Source organism: Rhinoderma darwinii, chromosome 5 (genome assembly GCF_050947455.1).
Source record: "Rhinoderma darwinii isolate aRhiDar2 chromosome 5, aRhiDar2.hap1, whole genome shotgun sequence".
Classification (NCBI taxonomy): Eukaryota; Metazoa; Chordata; class Amphibia; order Anura; family Rhinodermatidae; genus Rhinoderma; species Rhinoderma darwinii.
Window position 1 is genome coordinate 336,059,493 of NC_134691.1, and position 20,540 is coordinate 336,080,032.

At 40.1% G+C, this 20,540-nt stretch overlaps 1 protein-coding gene across 1 annotated transcript in view; it reads right to left on the reverse strand.

Annotated features, from left to right (window-relative positions):
- DGKB (diacylglycerol kinase beta) overlaps positions 1 to 20,540 on the reverse strand; it is a 396,795-nt gene that overhangs the window by 139,236 nt on the left and 237,019 nt on the right. The window contains exons 20-22 of the mRNA XM_075827771.1: positions 13,420 to 13,448; positions 2,285 to 2,298; positions 1,935 to 1,943 (exon numbers count right to left, since the gene is read on the reverse strand). Coding sequence (XP_075683886.1) covers positions 1,935 to 1,943; positions 2,285 to 2,298; positions 13,420 to 13,448 — 52 coding nt within the window. The remainder of the gene's footprint in view (positions 1 to 1,934; positions 1,944 to 2,284; positions 2,299 to 13,419; positions 13,449 to 20,540) is intronic.

Genomic DNA, 20,540 nt, shown 5'->3' on the forward strand with positions numbered 1-20,540 from the left:
GACTCAACCTAACCCTAGCAGCTAATAATAATACATAGAAATAAGAACTAGAGGCCAGCACATACCCTGGGACATGATGGAAAGGAGCCTCCTGACGAAGCCGGTCTACAGTGCGAAACGCGCGTCGAGGCGTTCACTCATCCATCCATTTTGGTACTTTTGCACCGCTTTCCATCATGTCCCAGGGTATGTGCTGGCCTCTAGTTCTTATTTCTATGTATTATATTATTAGCTAGGGTTAGGTTGAGTCTCTTGGCCATTTGTGCCCTTATGTTTTGTTAGGGCTCTTCCAGTCTAGCTATATATCACTTTTTACTAGTTAGGCAGCATTTTGATTACATGTGGGTTTTTGGCTATTCAGTGCCCACGTTTACTTTCTTTCCTGTGGGTTATTTTAGTGTGTGTTCTAGTCATCTTTGGATGGTTGACTCTGTGTGTCCATGGTCTGTTCCATCTGACCCTGCTGTATATTTTCTTCCGTGTATGGTTCCTCTTTTATCCTGTATTATGTGATTGTGTAATATATTTAATAAAGATTTTTGTACTCTTGTATATCATTAGTATACAATTTCTTTGAGGGTCATGTCCCTTTTTTTGGTTCGCTTTTAGGTTGTCTTTTAGACTTCATGATGTTGACATAGGTCTTGATGACATTGGTTGCATGTTTGGGGTCATTTTCCTGCTGCAGATTAAATTTGGAGCCAATCAGACACCTCCCTGATGGTATTGCATGATGGGTAAGTTTCTGCCTGTTTTTGTCAGCATTGAGTACACCATTAATACTGACTAAGTCCCCAACTCCATTTGCTGAAATGCAGCCACAAGGACCCTCCACCATGCTTCACTGCTGCCTGCAGACCCTCATTATTGTACCGCTCTCCAGGACCCTCCACCATGCTTCACTGCTGCCTGCAGACCCTCATTATTGTACCGCTCTCCAGGACCCTCCACCATGCTTCACTGCTGCCTGCAGACCCTCATTATTGTACCGCTCTCCAGGACCCTCCACCATGCTTCACTGCTGCCTGCAGACCCTCATTATTGTACCGCTCTCCAGGACCCTCCACCATGCTTCACTGCTGCCTGCAGACCCTCATTATTGTACCGCTCTCCAGGACCCTCCACCATGCTTCACTGCTGCTTGCAGACACTCATTATTATTTTGGTCTCCAGAACCCTCCATCACGCTTCACTACTGCCTGCAGACCCTCATTATTGTACCGCTCCCCAGGACCCTCCACCATGCTTCACTGCTGCCTGCAGACACTCATTATTGTACCGCTCTCCAGGACCCGCCACCAAGCTTCACTGCTGCCTGCAGACCCTCATTATTGTACTGCTCTCCAGGACCCTCCTCCATGCTTCACTGCTGCCTTCAGACCCTCATTATTGTATTGGTCTCCAGGACCCTCCACCATGCTTCACTGCTGCCTGCAGACACTCATTATTGTACCGCTCTCCAGGACCCGCCACCATGCTTCACTGCTGCCTGCAGACACTCATTATTGTACCGCTCTCCAGGACCCGCCACCATGCTTCACTGCTGCCTGCAGACCCTCATTATTGTACCGCTCTCCAGGACCCTCCTACATGCTTCACTGCTGCCTGCAGACACTCATTGTACCGCTCTCCAGGACCCTCCACCATGCTTCACTGCTGCCTGCAGACACTCATTATTGTACCGCTCTCCAAGACACGCCACCATGCTTCACTGCTGCCTGCAGACCTTCATTATTGTACTGCTCTTCAGGACCCTCCTCCATGCTTCACTGCTGCCTGCAGACCCTCATTATTGTATTGGTCTACAGGACCCTCCACCATGCTTCACTGCTGCCTGCAGACACTCATTATTGTACCGCTCTCCAGGACCCGCCACCATGCTTCACTGCTGCCTGCAGACCCTCATTATTGTACCGCTCTCCAGGACCCTCCACCGTGCTTCACTGCTGCCTGTAGACACTCATTATTGTACCGCTGTCTAGGACCCTCCATCATGCATCACTGCTGCCTGTAGACACTTATTATTGTACCGCACTCCAGGACCCTCCTCCATGCTTCACTGCTGCTTGCAGACACTCATTATTATATTGGTCTCCAGAACCCTCCATCACGCTTCACTGCTGCCTGCAGACCCTCATTATTGTACCGCTCTCCAGGACCCTCCACCATGCTTCACTGCTGCCTGCAGACACTCATTATTGTACCGCTCTCCAGGACCCACCACCATGCTTCACTGCTGCCTGCAGACACTCATTATTGTACCTGTAAAGGATCTGCCAGGCACAACTTCTGTGGATACTCCCATAGGTAATCAGTCTGCACCTGAGTCTTTGTCTCTGAGACTGACTCCATCTTCCACCACTCAGGATGGCAGTCTTAGGAGTGGGAGAGCCTATCGCAGCCTGGCCAGACGGAGCTAGCTCCCGCCCTCTGTCTATTTATACCTGCCTTTCCTGTTCTTCCTTTGCTTGTGATTCTTCTTGTGTTGTTTCCTGACCCAGCTAAAGCTTCTATCTATTTGATCCTGCTCCATACTGACCCTGGCTTTCTGACTACTCTCCTGCTCTGCGTTTGGTACCTCGTGCACTCCTCGTTTGACTCGGCTCGTTCACCACTCTTGTTGCTCACGGTGTTGCCGTGGGCAACTGCCCCTTTCCCTTTGCTTTGTGTTCCCTTGTCTGTTTATCTCGTGCACTTACTGAGCGTAAGGACTGACGCTCAGTTGTACCCCGTCGCCTAGGGCGGGTCGTTGCAAGTAGGCAGGGACAGAGTGGCGGGTAGATTAGGGCTCACTTGTCAGTTTCCCTACCCCGGCCATTACAGTACCGCTCTCCAGGACCCGGCACCATGCTTCACTGCTGCCTGCAGACCCTCATTATTGTACCGCTCTCCAGGACCCTCCTCAATGCTTCACTGCTGCCTGCAGACACTCATTATTGTATTGGTCTCCAGGACCCTCCACCATGCTTCACTGCTGCCTGCAGACACTCATTGTACCGCTCTCCAGGACCCTCCACCATGCTTCACTGCTGCCTGCAGACACTCATTATTGTACCGCTCTCCAGGACCCGCCACCATGCTTCACTGCTGCCTGCAGACCCTCATAATGTACCGCTCTCCAGGACCCTCCTCCATGCTTCACTGCTGCCTGCAGACCCTCATTATTGTATTGGTCTCCAGGACCCTCCACCATGCTTCACTGCTGCCTGCAGACACTCATTATTGTACCGCTCTCCAGGACCCGCCACCATGCTTCACTGCTGCCTGCAGACCCTCATAATGTACCGCTCTCCAGGACCCTCCTCCATGCTTCACTGCTGCCTGCAGACCCTCATTATTGTATTGGTCTCCAGGACCCTCCACCATGCTTCACTGCTGCCTGCAGACACTCATTATTGTACCGCTCTCCAGGACCCGCCACCATGCTTCACTGCTGCCTGCAGACCCTCATTATTGTACCGCTCTCCAGGACCCTCCACCATTCTTCACTGCTGCCTGCAGACACTCATTATTGTACCGCTCTCCAGGACCCTCCACCATGCTTCACTGCTGCCTTCAGACCCTCATTATTGTACCACTCTCCAGGACCCTCCACCGTGTTTCACTGCTGCCTGTAGACACTCATTATTGTACCGCTGTCCAAGATCCTCCACCATGCTTCACTGCTGACTGCAGACACTCATTATTGTACCACTCTCCAGAACCCTCCACCATGCTTCACTGCTGCCTGCAGACCCTCATTATTGTACCGTTTTCCAGGACCCTCCTCCATGCTTCACAGCTGCTTGCAGACACTCATTATTGTATTGGTCTCCAGGACCCTCCACCACGCTTCACTGCTGCCTGCAGACCCTCATTATTGTACGGCTCTCTAGGACCCTCCACCATGCTTCTCTGCTACCTACACACCCTCATTATTGTGCCGCTCTCCAGGACCCTCCTCCATGCTTCACTGCTGCTTGCAGGCACACATTAGTGTACCGCTCTCCAGGACCCCATACCCTGCTTCACTGCTGCCTGCAGATACTCTGGTCTCCAGCCCCTCGGTGAACAAACTACCTTCTCTTACTGCCAAAATATTTCACATTTTGACTCATCAGTCCAGAGCACCTGCTGCCATTTTTCTGCACCCCAGTTTCTATGTTTTCGTGCATAGAAAAGTTGATTGGCCTTGTTTTCACGTAGAAGGTATGGCTTTTTGGCCGCAATTCTGCCATGATGACCACTTCTGGCCAGACTTCTCCGAACAGTAGATGGGTTTGCCTGGGTCCCACTAGTTTCTGCCAGTTCTGAGCTGATGACACTGCTGAACATCTTCCAATTTTAAAGGGAATTAAGCATGATGCGTCTTTAATCTGCTGCACTAAGTTTCCTTGGCCGACCACTGCGTCTACGGTCCTCAACATTGCCCGTTTCTTTGTGCTTCTACAAAAGAGCCTGAACAGCACATCTTGAAACCCCAGTCTGTCTAAATATCTTTACCTGGGAGAGCCCTTTCTGATGCAGTACAACTACCTTGTGTCTTGTTACTGTGCTCCGTCTTGCCATGATGGACCAATGACATGAAACTGTCTTCCACAACCTCACCTTTGTAGCAGAGTTTGGCTGTTCCTCATCCAGCTGTTTCTGTTAATGACTGTATTTTAACCTACATATCGTGATCATTATCACCTCTTTGGTAGCATTGGTTAATCATACACCTGACTGTAATCCTACAAAATCTATGATTTTGTGCAAGTGTATCTAGAAGAATTGATGCTGTTTCGAAGGCAAAGGGTGGTCACACCAAATATTGATTTGATTTAGATTTCTCTTCTATTCATTTACTTGGTATTTTGTTAATTGATACAACAAATACTAATAATACTTCAATTTTTGAAAGCATTTTTCCAAAACTGCGCAAAACTTTTGCAGAGCACCTTTTTTTTATATATATATATATATATATATATATATATATATATATATATATATATATATATATATACATAAGAGATAGATTAGATATATATGAGATACTTATGCGACGTTTCAACCAACATACAGGGCCTTTCTCAAGCATCTGTATGTGCGCTGAAACGTCGCACAAAGATGGGTGAATAAAGTATCACTCTTTCCCCACTAAAATCAATTTTAGGTTTTTGTATAATCAGGAGGACTAATGTTTTTTGGTTTTTTTAGATACGGTAGATAGAAGCCAAAACTATTATAACATGAACATATATAAGCATTTGTATTGCAATTGTTAGAGAATGTCTTGTTTTATTTATTTAAAGAGAAATCATAATTTGGTATGCGGGGACATACAGTGTATTTTGCGGTCGTCCCTATATCCACTATAATATATACACAGGAAAATATCAAACTCAATCTTCAGAGGAAGGTTCTCACTTTTCTGCTTAATGTGGCATTTAGACGACAGACCCTCGAAGTCCTTAATTATAAAGAGGCATTGATTGTATTTTCCAAAACACAGCAGGAAGTGAGCACCAGAACACACCCGTCCCCTGACAGCAGAGCTGCATTAATAGTAATTGGCCACTGTCATTCTTCATGAATAATCCGGTGTACTGTGCACGGCCTACAAGACCCTGCACATGTGGAGCCTGTACAGACCTGGCAGCGAGGGAAGCAGTTCTATTATCAACCAGACAAGTCAAGAGAATAAAAAACATCTATCTATCTATCTCATATCTATCTATCTATCTATCTATCTATCTATCTATCTATCTATCTATCTATCTATCTATCTATCTATCTATCTATCTCATATCTATCTATCTATCTATCTATCTATCTATCTATCTATCTATCTATCTATCTATCTATCTATCTATCTCATATCTATCTATCTATCTATCTATCTATCTATCTATCTATCTATCTATCTATCTATCTATCATCTATCTATCTATCTCTCTCATATCTATCTATCTATCTATCTATCTATCTATCTATCTATCTATCTATCTATCTATCTATCTATCTATCTATCTATCTATCTATCTATCTCATATCTATCTATCTATCTATCTATCTATCTATCTATCTATCTATCTATCTATCTATCTATCTATCTATCTATCTATCTCTCTATCTCTCTATCTATCTCTCTATCTATCTATCTATCTATCTATCTATCTATCTATCTATCTATCTATCTATCTATCTATCTATCTATCTATCTATCTATCTATCTATCACATATCTATCTATCTATCTATCTATCTATCTATCTATCTATCTATCTATCTATCTATCTATCTATCTATCTATCTATCTATCTATCTATCTATCTCATATCTATCTATCTATCTATCTATCTATCTATCTATCTATCTATCTATCTATCTATCTATCTATCTCATATCTATCTATCTATCTATCTATCTATCTATCTATCTATCTATCTATCTATCTATCTATCTATCTATCTATCTATCTATCTCATATCTATCTCATATCTATCTCATATCTATCTATCTATCTATCTATCTATCTATCTATCTATCTATCTATCTATCTATCTATCTATCTATCTATCTATCTATCTATCTATCTATCTATCTATCTATCTAATATCTATCGATCTCATATCTATCTATCTATCTATCTATCTATCTATCTATCTATCTATCTATCTATCTATCTATCATCTATCTATCTTTTCTGTACATTTTGAGGTTTTACCAATTATTTTGTTAGACTTCATTGCTCATTGATTATATTATTTTTATACTGTGATGTTCCTGTTGTGTTTTCATAGAATGGGTTATGTGCTTCTTGACTTTGTGGTGCCGTGGGAGAACTTCAATCAAACTCATAGTTTCAATAATGATCGAGATTTTCCATGATATCATGAAATGACCAAAATTTGATATCAGATGCCAACTGCAATATGAAGCTGTGACGTGAGGTCATCACGACGATGGGAAGACCCCAGTGAAGAATGAGTTTTCTATTGAAATAGTTCAATTGAAGAGGTTCCTTAGACTACTTCTCTGGGAACCGCATTGTGGTGTCACAGTCAATGGCTGAAAAATATAACATGAGCAGAAGAAAAATACAAGGAAAAGAACGTGCTGGGCTTTTAAAAGACCAATATGTGCCGATAAGAGGACCTGCCCGTGTGCGGAGACCCTACCAGTCAGGGCGCGGTACGTAGAATGCTGTGTATCTCTCCACAATCAGTGCTTTTAAACAAGTTGACTTCCATTGACAAGTCTTTCAGCTCCACTTTGCTAGAATCAGACGTGTGACTGGCATGTAAATGTGATCAAACATCGTCCTATAGACAGGAACGCCTTTAATTTGCTAAAAAACACAGTGTTATTTATGCTGCGAACCCTGTATGCAAAACTCGTCGAAAACATTTGCGAAATATCATTTGCCTAGTGGCATATACAACAATTCTAGCTTTTTAGGTGGCAACACACATCTGGCATTTTGCAATGATTCACCCAGCTTAACCCTTAAAGCTCCCATACACATTAAATTCATGTCAACCAAACCACCCGATTTCGACAGGACCGGCTAACCATCTAATGTGTATGCAGGCATCACAATTCTCCATTTGTCAGGGGAAAGAAGGATCGGGCATGTTGAATTTCAAGGCCCGATCCTTTTACTTTTAGGGGAGATAAGCCGCTGCTTACTATCCTTTCCCCCATTCAAAACACATTCACGCCGAGCCGAACCGAGTACGTGTATTTGGGTGTGGGCGTCGGGAGAAATAGCTGTTGGTCGAATGAATGATTGGCCGACATCTATTGAAAGTGTATGGACCCTTTTAAAGTGGTATTCCCATCATAGAAAGTGATGGCATATGGCAAGGATACGCCATCACTTTCTGATTGGTGGGTGTCTGAGTGTCAGGACCTCCACCGGTCCTTCATAGGTCTTCCCTGCACAGCCGGGCTCCCGGCCACTCGCTGTGCAGGGAACTTCAATAAAGCTCCATTCAAGTGAATGGTGCCATGATGATGTTCAATGCACAATGGGTGACCGCGAGTGCCACTGTGAAAGGAAAAACTTTTAAAGGGGACACGGTGCTCAAATAGCGCTATGGCCCCTTCTATCTCAGGGTCAGTTGGGGTACTAGAGATATATCATCACTTTTTGTGATGGGAACATTATTTTAAAGGGTAACTAAACATTCAACATACTGTACTTCTGACATGTTATAGTGACATATCAGAAGTTTTAATTGGTGGGGGTCCGAGCACTGAGACCCCCACCAATCGCTAAAACGAAGCATCAGAAGATGCAGTGTGAGTGCTGAGCCGCTTGGTTTCTGTTCGGCTTTTTCCAGAAATCAATGTATCGGAGTACGGGCTCATAGACTTTCTATTGAGTCAGTACACCGCTACATCGATTTCCGGAATAAGCCGAATAGAAAAAAAGCGGCTCAATGCTCAGACGAGCGCTTCTGATGCTTCGTTTTAGCGATGGGTGGGGGTCTTAGTGTTCGGACGCCCACCAATCAAAATTTCTGACACGTCACTACAACTCGTCAGAAGTTTGTTGGGCGTGTAGTTACCCTTTAATGTTTGAAGCGTTGGCAATATTTTACTAAGATGTGGGATTTTTTTGTTGTTGTTTTTTTCTTCTTTTCGTAGACTTTTTGTTTTTCGAATATTATATTTGGGCTGCAGAACAGACACAATGCGTTGATAAGAAAGATTACTTCAATGTCTTGAAGATTTTCACTTATGGTATATCGACATTCAATGATGGTCTAGAACATCTTTCCATTAAAGAGGTAATCCCATTAACCTTTTCTCAAAAGAAAGCCCCACTCTGGTGATCAGCTCTACGCATGGGTTTGTTTGGAGGAACCTCCAGCATTAGCTAGTGGGAAGCTGCCAGTGGTCACAAGTTTTCCCGTGCAGCACCATACGTAGTATTACACAGCACCCATTCAACTGTGAGCAACCATGTAACCAAGTCCTCTAGAACTGGAGATGCTCTTTATAGTGGCTGTCCACTCTGTTAATGTCCATATGTCTAAATTCCCCATATTGAAAGAGGTGGTTCCTGATGGAGTAAACCTCTAAACACCAACTCTCCGATTGTTAAGATGGTAGGGCAGTCCGAATTCAGTTTGGTGCACCTTGCCTACTAAGTAGCACATCCAAATCCCTCAATGCAAAATATCAGTTTGACCTATCTGGTCATTGCTGATTCTGGGTGGTGGCCCCACGCTCTTTCACCATGTCATGTGAGTCTACTGTCAAAATAGCATTTATCTCATAGTTATTAAAACTTTATTATAATCTCTCGATATGGATGCCAGTGACGCCCTATACTCAGTACCCAGGGCACACGCTCCATCAGATGTGCCTCCCCTTCCTCCCACACGCCTAGGATCAATCCAACAAATACATTTGCTTTTACACCAATCCTCATTACCTTCTCCTGTGCCGCCGGTCAGATTGATGTAATGATCTTAGAACCCATCTCAAAACCTCCCCACTTGGTGCTCGCTTATTACGAGGGCATACATACTCAGATATGCCAGAAAAGACCCTTTAAGAAATCATTTTCTGATTTATTGAAAAAAAAAAAATAATACATTGAGAACATTGTGATGATTATGAATATTAGGGATAGATCTCGCTATGATGGTAAATTTTTTTTTATGGTTCTCCTCATTACAGTGGGTTCCTGTGTGTCAATCCCGAAAGATAATTGTTTGGACGTTCTTCTTATGGTGGAGTAAGAAGAGAATTGGGTTGTGTAAATTCAACCTAGTATTTTTTGGGATACTCCAAATATGTTGTCCCAACTGGACAACCCCCTGCCAACCTGCCCTCTTATGATTTACATACATCATATGGTGGGGATCCTGCCTCCTCCAGAGCAAAGAGCTACTACCTAGAATGGGTCCTACTTTTGAACACTGCGCGGTCACGTGTTACATGATCACCTATTCATTCGAATGGAAATGTGTGGCCATCTGCAGTTCTACACCAAGTGCCTTAGACGATTGGGTGGTTTCCTTCTGATAAGAGTTTTCTAGTTGGAATAACCCTTTTAAGAGTAACAGGGGCGCGGGGGTGGTGTAAGGTAATGACTTGTAGGGCCCATCCTCCATTTTATAGCACAGGAACTTGTCCCTCTTTAATATCATTGTGAAAAGGAGTACATCATCTGTTAGGTCTTAAGCAGGCCCTACATTACGGATTTCAGACGGACGTTTTCTGAATGTTGGTCTGTGAAGATCGTCGTTATGGACGACAATGCCATAAGTTAAAATGATCAATCTCTGATCAATCTCTGCCTTGATCTGTGGCCTGGTCTGAGCTTTTATTGATGGGATGAAGATCTGTCGTGTGGCCATGAACAACTTTACAAAGTCTGTATTCAACAACCACTGAAAATATCCAAAATGGCAGATCAACTTTTCCATAGATATTTGTCATGCTAGTTCACTAGTTGGGTTTACCCTTGAGAGACCATATTAATAACAAAAAATGTGATAAAACCAACCAGCAAGTAGTCCGCTCCAATGTTAGCTTCAGATAGGACTGTCCATAGCTAGACCTATTAACCCCTTTTGCGTTATGCATTTCACTAGCATGTCAGAAACAAGTCTTCTGAGAGGTGGGTCGATCTGACCCAGGATCAGGGGTGGCCTTAGGGGTGCGCGACCTGTGCGAGTGCACAGGATGCTGTACCCTCCCAGCACGTAGGGGGCACAACTGGGCTCTGCCTCTGCCATGTCCTCTGCTCTTAGTTACACACACGGAGGAAACAAGAGTCAAGGAGAGGAGGAAGCTCCACCCACAGCCCCGCCCTGCAAAAAACCTCTAAGCCTGTCAGCAAGGCGAGATGGTAAGTGCCTATGTGTGTATATATAAGTCTCTCTCTTTCTCTCTCTCTGTGTATGTGTGTGTATGTGTGTATATATATATATATACATATATATATATATACCTCTGTGTGTGTTTGTGGGTATAGTTATCAGAGTGTGTTATCTGTGGTGTTACATAGGACTGCAGGTAACATCTACTACATTATCTGTACTGGGTATATACTGCATGTGCCTGCGTGGGTATATACGGGTCTGTATGTGAATGTGTCTTTGTGCTTGTATGTATGTGCCTGTATGTCTATATATGTGTCTTTTATGTATTTATATATGTTCCGGTCTGTGTATTTATCGGCCGGTGTGTGTATATATGTGTCTGTACGTCTATATATTTACCTTTATGTGTATATTCCAGAATGTGTGTATATATATTTGCTTGTTTGTCTAAACATCTTCCTTTATGTATGTGCAGAATATATGTTTCAGTATGTGTGTGTCTATATATGTGGTTAATTTTTGGTTTGTGAAGGGGGCGGCAATAGAGAGCCCCGCACAGGGCGTCATCCAACCTAAGGCCAGCCCTGCCTAGGATGACGGGCTAACAACAAAATCAACATATTCTGCCCATTACAGTATGTCATGTCTAGAGACAATAGACTATACTTGGACCGAGCACCTATTTTTGAGAAGAACAGTTTCTCCATCGGTCAATCAACGGCCCAACACGCATATTATAGTAATTAGGCGCCGGCCCTTTAATTCTGAGTATCTTGAATTGAACTCTTCCTTCTGGTTTATTGTCGAAATCAGCAATAAGCGTTGAAGACTCTACAGCCGCTCAGTCGTCGTTTGAACTTTAAGAAAAAAAATCCCAATTGCCATTATTCAGCATTTTCATAGATGCTAATCAGACACAATTTTTCTTAACTCTCAACATCTGATGTGGGAATCCCTGTATTGTTTTTTCTCTCTCTTTATTACATGATGATCATCACTTGCAGACACGCTGTACTTTTAACAAGTATGCAAGGTCATCAATGATTTTGGATGAATACATTTTGATTGTGGAGCATGTGATCATAATTAGGTGTCTATTATGCATTCATTCTATTCTGTGTTTATCATACATACATTCATCATCTCATTGTTCATTTGCATACTTCATATTTTGCATATACTGATAGATTCTAAGTCTCTTTTAAAGTTTGAAAATAAAAAGTCATCTTGGGAAGTTGTTGCATGTCCACACGTTACTTCCCAAGGTATGTTCACACACGCGCGTGAACCCTGTATGCAAAACTCGCGTTTTTGCCCCGAATTAGGTCCGAAATAGCGGCTCGATAGCGTTGGCAAACATCTACCCATTCATTAGAATGGGTCTTACGATGTTCTGTGCAGACGGTCATTTTTACGTCAAAGAAGTGCCTGTCACTTCTTCAGACGTAAATGGAGCCGTTTTCCATGGACTCCATGGAAAACCAGCTCCATTTAACGTCCGTAATGGACGCAGCAAAAAGCGCATCAACATGCCTTTCGGCATCCAGCCCGACCTCCCTGGATGACGCGGCAGTCCATGTGACCGCTGCAGCCTGTGATTGGCCTGTGATTGGCTGCAGCCTGTGATTGGCCTGTGATTGGCTGCAGCCTGTGATTGGCCTGTGATTGGCTGCAGCCTGTGATTGGCCTGTGATTGGCTGCAGCCGTCACTTAGACTGAAACGTCATCCTGGGAAGCCGGACTGGAGACAGAAGCAGGGAGTTCTCGGTAAGTATGAACTTCTATTTTTTTACAGGTTGCTGTATATTGGGATCGGTAGTCACTGTCCAGGGTGCTGAAACAGTTACTGCCGATCGCTTAACTCTTTCAGCACCCTGGACAGTGACTATTTACTGACGTCGCCTAGCAACGCTCCCGTAATTACGGGAGCCCCATTGACTTCCTCAGTCTGGCTGTAGACCTAGAAATACATAGGTCCAGCCAGAATGAAGAAATGTCATGTTAGTAAAACAATACGCTCCGCAGCACACATAACATGTACATGACATCTGCGGACTTCATTGCGGAATTTTGAATCTCCATTGAAGTCAATGGAGAAATTCCGCAATGAGTCCGCAACCAGTCCGCCACACGTCCACAACAACCACTGTATGCTGCGGACACCAAATTCCGCACCGCAGCCTATGCTCCGCAGCGGAATTGTCCGCAATGTGTAAACGAACCCTACTAAAAAGCTGTGGAAGGCAATGGAGAAACGGGTCCGCTGCGGATTTCCGCTGCAGAGTGTCCGCAGCGGAATTCCAGAGCAATTCCGCCACGTCTGGCCATGCCCTTAGGAAAAACGCAAGCAGTTCAGCAACAACTTTGGCAGCGCGGTCATTAACTGCATGCGGCCTGACATTATGAAGATATAAGACAAAAAATACATTGTAATATAATAGCAGCCGTCTGTCCATAACAAACATTTCACCATTGACTTCTATTGAAAAATGACTTGCTGCGGTTTAAAAACGCACAGTGTGACCGCACCGTGTGGCCGCACCCTGATATCTCAGGCTGCACTCATATTGAGTTTTATTGAAACTCAAGTAACAGGAGAAGCAAGCTACTTCCTCCCTCATTAGCGTGAAATTCCTTGCTTGCAATTTGTGTAAAGAAAAAAATAACCTAATGCAGAACAAATTGAGATGAAGGTTTTGATCAGTCTCAGGCTCTGTTCACATCTGCATTGTAGTTTCCTTTTATAGTCTACCATGGACACCACGACGCCCAAAAGACCCCATTGACTTATAATGGGGTCCGTCAGGTCCATCGTTCCTATTCTACATTACTTGTTCTAAGGTTCCCTCTTTCTTTATTTTGCAAATACCTTAAACGATATGATAGACCGATTAACCCTTTCTAACCTTGCTCGGAAACAAAAAAAGAAATCTCAGTATTTGATAGGAAGGGTATTGAGTTTTGCATGTGCAGCATCAATATGCAAAACAATAAAACATAATCTATTATTTAGTATTTGATGATAAAATGTCTAAGGAAAGTCCTGTACATTATTTGCATGGAAGTGAAACATGTCTAAAACAGCAAATAAACAAGTCTCAACTATGCAAAATATAATGATGAGATCTAAGACTAAACAATGTAATGTACACCTTGTGTATCAATGGAAAGTGTATGATTTACATGTCAAAGCTGTAGAAGTTTGTATTGAAAAAGTTACCACATAGTCTGATATGTAGTTAAGCAAACCACTTGGGCTGAGTTCATACAGGGACGAGGTGATGAGAAATGCCCGAACTCCTGTATCAAAATAACGAATTGTAAAAGAATATAAAAGAATATAACTACTATAATACTGCCCCTATATACAAGAATATAACTTCTATAATACTGCCCCCTATGTACAAGAATATAACTACTATAATACTGCCCCCTATATACAAGAATATAACTACTATAATACTACCCCACTATATACAAGAATATAACTACTATAATACTGCCCCCTATATACAAGAATATAACTTCTATAATACTGCCCCCTATGTACAAGAATATAACTACTATAATACTGCCTCCTATATACAAGAATATAACTTCTATAATACTGCCCCCTATGTACAAGAATATAACTACTATAATACTGCCCCCTATGTACAAGAATATATCTACTATAAAACTGCCTGCTATATACAAGAATATAACTACTATAATACTGCCTCTATATACAATAATATAATTACTATAATACTGCCCCCTATATACAAGAATATAACTACTATAATACTGCCCCCTATATACAAGAATATAACTACTGTAATACTGCCCCCTATATACAAGAATATAACTACTATAATACTGCTCCTATATACAAGAATATAACTACTATAATACTGCTCCTATATACAAGAATATAACTACTATATACTGCCCCTATATACAAGAATATAACTACTATAATACTGCTCCTATGTACAAGAATATAACTACTATAATACTGCTCCTATATACAAGAATATAACTACTATAATACTGCCCCCTATATACAAGAATATAACTACTATAATACTGTCCCTATATACAAGAATATAACTACTATAATGCTGCCTCCTATATACAAGAATATAACTACTATAATACTGCCTCCTATATACAAGAATATAACTACTATAATACTGCTCCTATATACAAGAATATAACTACTATAATACTGCCCTTATATACAAGAATATAACTACTATAATACGGCAACTATATACAAGAATATAACTACTATAATACTACCCTTATATACAAGAATATAACTACTATAATACTGCAACTATATACAAGAATATAACTTCTATAATACTGCCCTTATATACAAGAATATAACTACTATAATACTGCCCCCTATGTACAAGAATATAACTACTATAATACTGCCCCTATATACAAGAATATAACTACTATAATACTGCCCCCTATATACAAGAATATAACTACTATAATACTGCTCCTATATACAAGAATATAACTACTATAATACTGCTCCTATATACAAGAATATAACTACTATAATACTGCTCCTATATACAAGAATATAACTATAATACTGCCCCCTATATACAAGAATATAACTACTATAATACTGCCCCTATATACAAGAATATAACTACTATAATACTGCCCCTATATACAAGAATATAACTACTATAATACTGCCCCCTATATACAAGAATATAACTACTATAATACTGCCCCCTATATACAAGAATATAACTACTATATACTGCCCTTATGTACAAGAATATAACTGCTATAATACTGCCCCCTATATAAAAGAATATAACTACTATAATACTGCTCCTATATACAAGAATATAACTACTATAATACTGCCCCTATATATAAGAATATAACTACTATAATACTGCCCCCTATATACAAGAATATAACTACTATAATACTGCCCCTATATACAAGAATATAACTACTATAATACTGTCCCTATATACAAGAATATAACTACTATAATACTGCCCCCTATATACAAGAATATAACTACTATAATACTGCCCCCTATATACAAGAATATAACTACTATAATACTGCCCCCTATATCCAAGAATATAACTACTATAACACTGCCCCCTATATCCAAGAATATATCTACTATAATACTGCTCCTATATACAAGAATATAACTACTATAATACTGCCCTTGTATACAAGAATATAACTACTATAATACTGCCCCCTATGTACAAGAATATAACTACTATAATACTGCCCCCTATGTACAAGAATATATCTACTATAAAACTGCCCTATATACAAGAATATAACTACTATAATACTGCTTCTATATACAAGAATATAATTACTATAATACTGCCCCCTATATGCAAGAATATAACTACTATAATACTGCCCCCTATATACAAGAATATAACTACTATAATACTGCTCCTATATACAAGAATATAACTACTATAATACTGCCCTTATAAACAAGAATATAACTACTATAATACTGCTCCTATATACAAGAATATAACTACTATAATACTGCCCCCTATATACAAGAATATAACTACTATAATACTGCCCCTATGTACAAGAATATAACTACTATAATACTGCCCCCTATATACAAGAATATTACTACTATAATACTGCCCGCTATATACAAGAATATAACTACTATAATACTGCCCCTATATACAAGAATATAACTACTATAATACTGCCCCCTATGTACAAGAATATACTACTATGATACTGCCCCCTATGTACAAGAATATAACTACTATAATAGTGCCCTCTATATACAAGAATATAACTACTATAATACTGCCCCCTATATACAAGAATATAACTACTATAATACTGCCTACTATATACAGGGAATATAACTACTATAATACTGCCCCTATATACAGGAATATATCTACTATAATAATGCCCCTATATACAGGAATATAATTAATATAATACTGCCCCCTATGTACAAGAATATAACTACTATAATACTGCCCCTATATACAAGAATATAACTACTATAATACTGCCCCCTATGTACAAGAATATAACTACTATAATATTGCCCCCTATGTACAAGAATATAACTACTATAATACTGCCCCTATATACAAGAATATAACGACTATAATACTGCCTACTATATACAGGAATATAACTACTATAATACTGCCCCTATATACAGGAATATATCTACTATAATACTGCCCCTATATACAGGAATATAACTACTATAATACTGCTCCCTATATACAAGAATATAACTACTATAATACTGCCTCCTATATACAAGAATATAACTACTATAATACTGCCCCCTATGTACAAGAATATAACTACTATAATACTGCACCTATATACAAGAATATAACTACTATAATACTGCCTCCTGTATACAAGAATATAACTACTATAATACTGCTCCTATATACAAGAATATAACTACTATAATACTGTCCCTATATACAAGAATATAACTACTATAATACTGCCCCCTATATACAAGAATATAACTACTATAATACTGCCCCCTATATACAAGAATATAACTACTATAATACTGCCCCCTATATCCAAGAATATAACTACTATAACACTGCCCCCTATATCCAAGAATATATCTACTATAATACTGCTCCTATATACAAGAATATAACTACTATAATACTGCCCTTGTATACAAGAATATAACTACTATAATACTGCCCCCTATGTACAAGAATATAACTACTATAATACTGCCCCCTATGTACAAGAATATATCTACTATAAAACTGCCCCTATATACAAGAATATAACTACTATAATACTGCTTCTATATACAAGAATATAATTACTATAATACTGCCCCCTATATGCAAGAATATAACTACTATAATACTGCCCCCTATATACAAGAATATAACTACTATAATACTGCTCCTATATACAAGAATATAACTACTATAATACTGCCCTTATAAACAAGAATATAACTACTATAATACTGCTCCTATATACAAGAATATAACTACTATAATACTGCCCCCTATATACAAGAATATAACTACTATAATACTGCCCCTATGTACAAGAATATAACTACTATAATACTGCCCCCTATATACAAGAATATTACTACTATAATACTGCCCGCTATATACAAGAATATAACTACTATAATACTGCCCCTATATACAAGAATATAACTACTATAATACTGCCCCCTATGTACAAGAATATAACTACTATGATACTGCTCCTATATACAAGAATATAACTACTATAATACTGCCCCTATATACAGGAATATAACTACTATAATACTGCCCCCTATATACAAGAATATAACTACTATAATACTGCCCCCTATGTACAAGAATATAACTACTATAATAGTGCCCTCTATATACAAGAATATAACTACTATAATACTGCCCCCTATATACAAGAATATAACTACTATAATACTGCCTACTATATACAGGAATATAACTACTATAATACTGCCCCTATATACAGGAATATATCTACTATAATAATGCCCCTATATACAGGAATATAATTAATATAATACTGCCCCCTATGTACAAGAATATAACTACTATAATACTGCCCCTATATACAAGAATATAACTACTATAATACTGCCCCCTATGTACAAGAATATAACTACTATAATATTGCCCCCTATGTACAAGAATATAACTACTATAATACTGCCCCTATATACAAGAATATAACGACTATAATACTGCCTACTATATACAGGAATATAACTACTATAATACTGCCCCTATATACAGGAATATATCTACTATAATACTGCCCCTATATACAGGAATATAACTACTATAATACTGCTCCCTATATACAAGAATATAACTACTATAATACTGCCTCCTATATACAAGAATATAACTACTATAATACTGCCCCCTATGTACAAGAATATAACTACTATAATACTGCACCTATATACAAGAATATAACTACTATAATACTGCCTCCTGTATACAAGAATATAACTACTATAATACTGCTCCTATATACAAGAATATAACTACTATAATACTGCCCCCTATATACAAGAATATAACTACTATAAGGGCGGGTTCACACGTGGCGGAATTTCACTGAAATTCCGCTGCGGACACTCCGCAGCGTTAATCCGCAGCGGTGCCGTTTGTCCATTGACTTACACTTTAATTTAGCAGTGTTCGTTTAGACTAGGCGTAAAATTCCGCTGCGGAGCATAGGCTGCGGAGCGGAATTTGGTGTCCGCAGCATGCTCTGTCTGTTGCGGAGCAGTGGCGGACTGGTTGCGGACTCATGGCGGAATTTCTCCATTGACTTCAATGGAGAGTCAAAATTCCGCAATGAAGTCCGCAGATCTTATGTGTGCTGCGGAGCGTATTGTTTTTACTACCATGACATTTCTTCATTCTGGCTGGACCTATGTATTTCTAGGTCTACAGCCAGACTGAGGAAGTCAATGGGGCTCCCGTAATGACGGGAGCGTTGCTAGGAGACGTCTGTAAATAGTCACTGTCCAGGGTGCTGAAAGAGTTACGCGATCGGCAGTAACTGTTTCTGCACCCGGGACAGTGACTACCGATCTCAATATACATGTATCTGCAAAAAAATATATAAGTTCATACTTACCGAGAACTCCCTGCGTCTGTCTCCAGTCCGGCCTCCCAGGATGACGTTTCAGTGTAAGTGACGGCTGCAGCCAATCACAGGCCAAGCACAGGCTGCAGCGGTCACATGGACTGGAGCGTCATCCAGGGAGGTCGGGCTGGATGCCGAAAGAGGGACGCGTCACCAAGACAACGGGCGGTAAGTATGAATTTCTTTGACTTTCACTAGGGAAAGTGCTGTCCCTTCTCTCTATCCTGCACTGAATAGGGAGAAGGGAAGCACTTTTCCTGCAGTCCACAGCGGCCAGTCCGCATCAATTTTCTGCACATTTTGTGCAGATCCGCAGCAGAATCTGCAACGCAGATTCTGTGCGGCATTGATGCGGACAGTTGCGGAGGAAATCCGCCACGTGTGGTCATGCCCTAATACTGCCCCTATATACAGGAATATAACTACTATAATACTGCCCCCTATATACAAGAATATAACTACTATAATACTGCCCCTATGTACAAGAATATAACTACTATAATAGTGCCCTCTATATACAAGAATATAAATACTATAATACTGCCTCCTGTATACAAGAATATAACTACTATAATACTGCTCCTATATACAAGAATATAACTACTATAATACTGCCCCCTATATACAAGAATATAACTACTATAATACTGCCCCTATATACAGGAATATAACTACTATAATACTGCCCCCTATATACAAGAATATAACTACTATAATACTGCCCCTATGTACAAGAATATAACTACTATAATAGTGCCCTCTATATACAAGAATATAAATACTATAATACTGCCCCCTATATACAAGAATATAACTACTATAATACTGCCTACTATATACAGGAATATAACTACTATAATACTGCCCCTATATACAGGAATATATCTACTATAATACTGCCCCTATATACAGGAAATATAACTACTATAATACTGCTCCCTATATACAAGAATATAACTACTATAATACTGCCTCCTATATACAAGAATATAACTACTATAATACTGCCCCCTATGTACAAGAATATAACTACTATAATAGTGCCCTCTATATA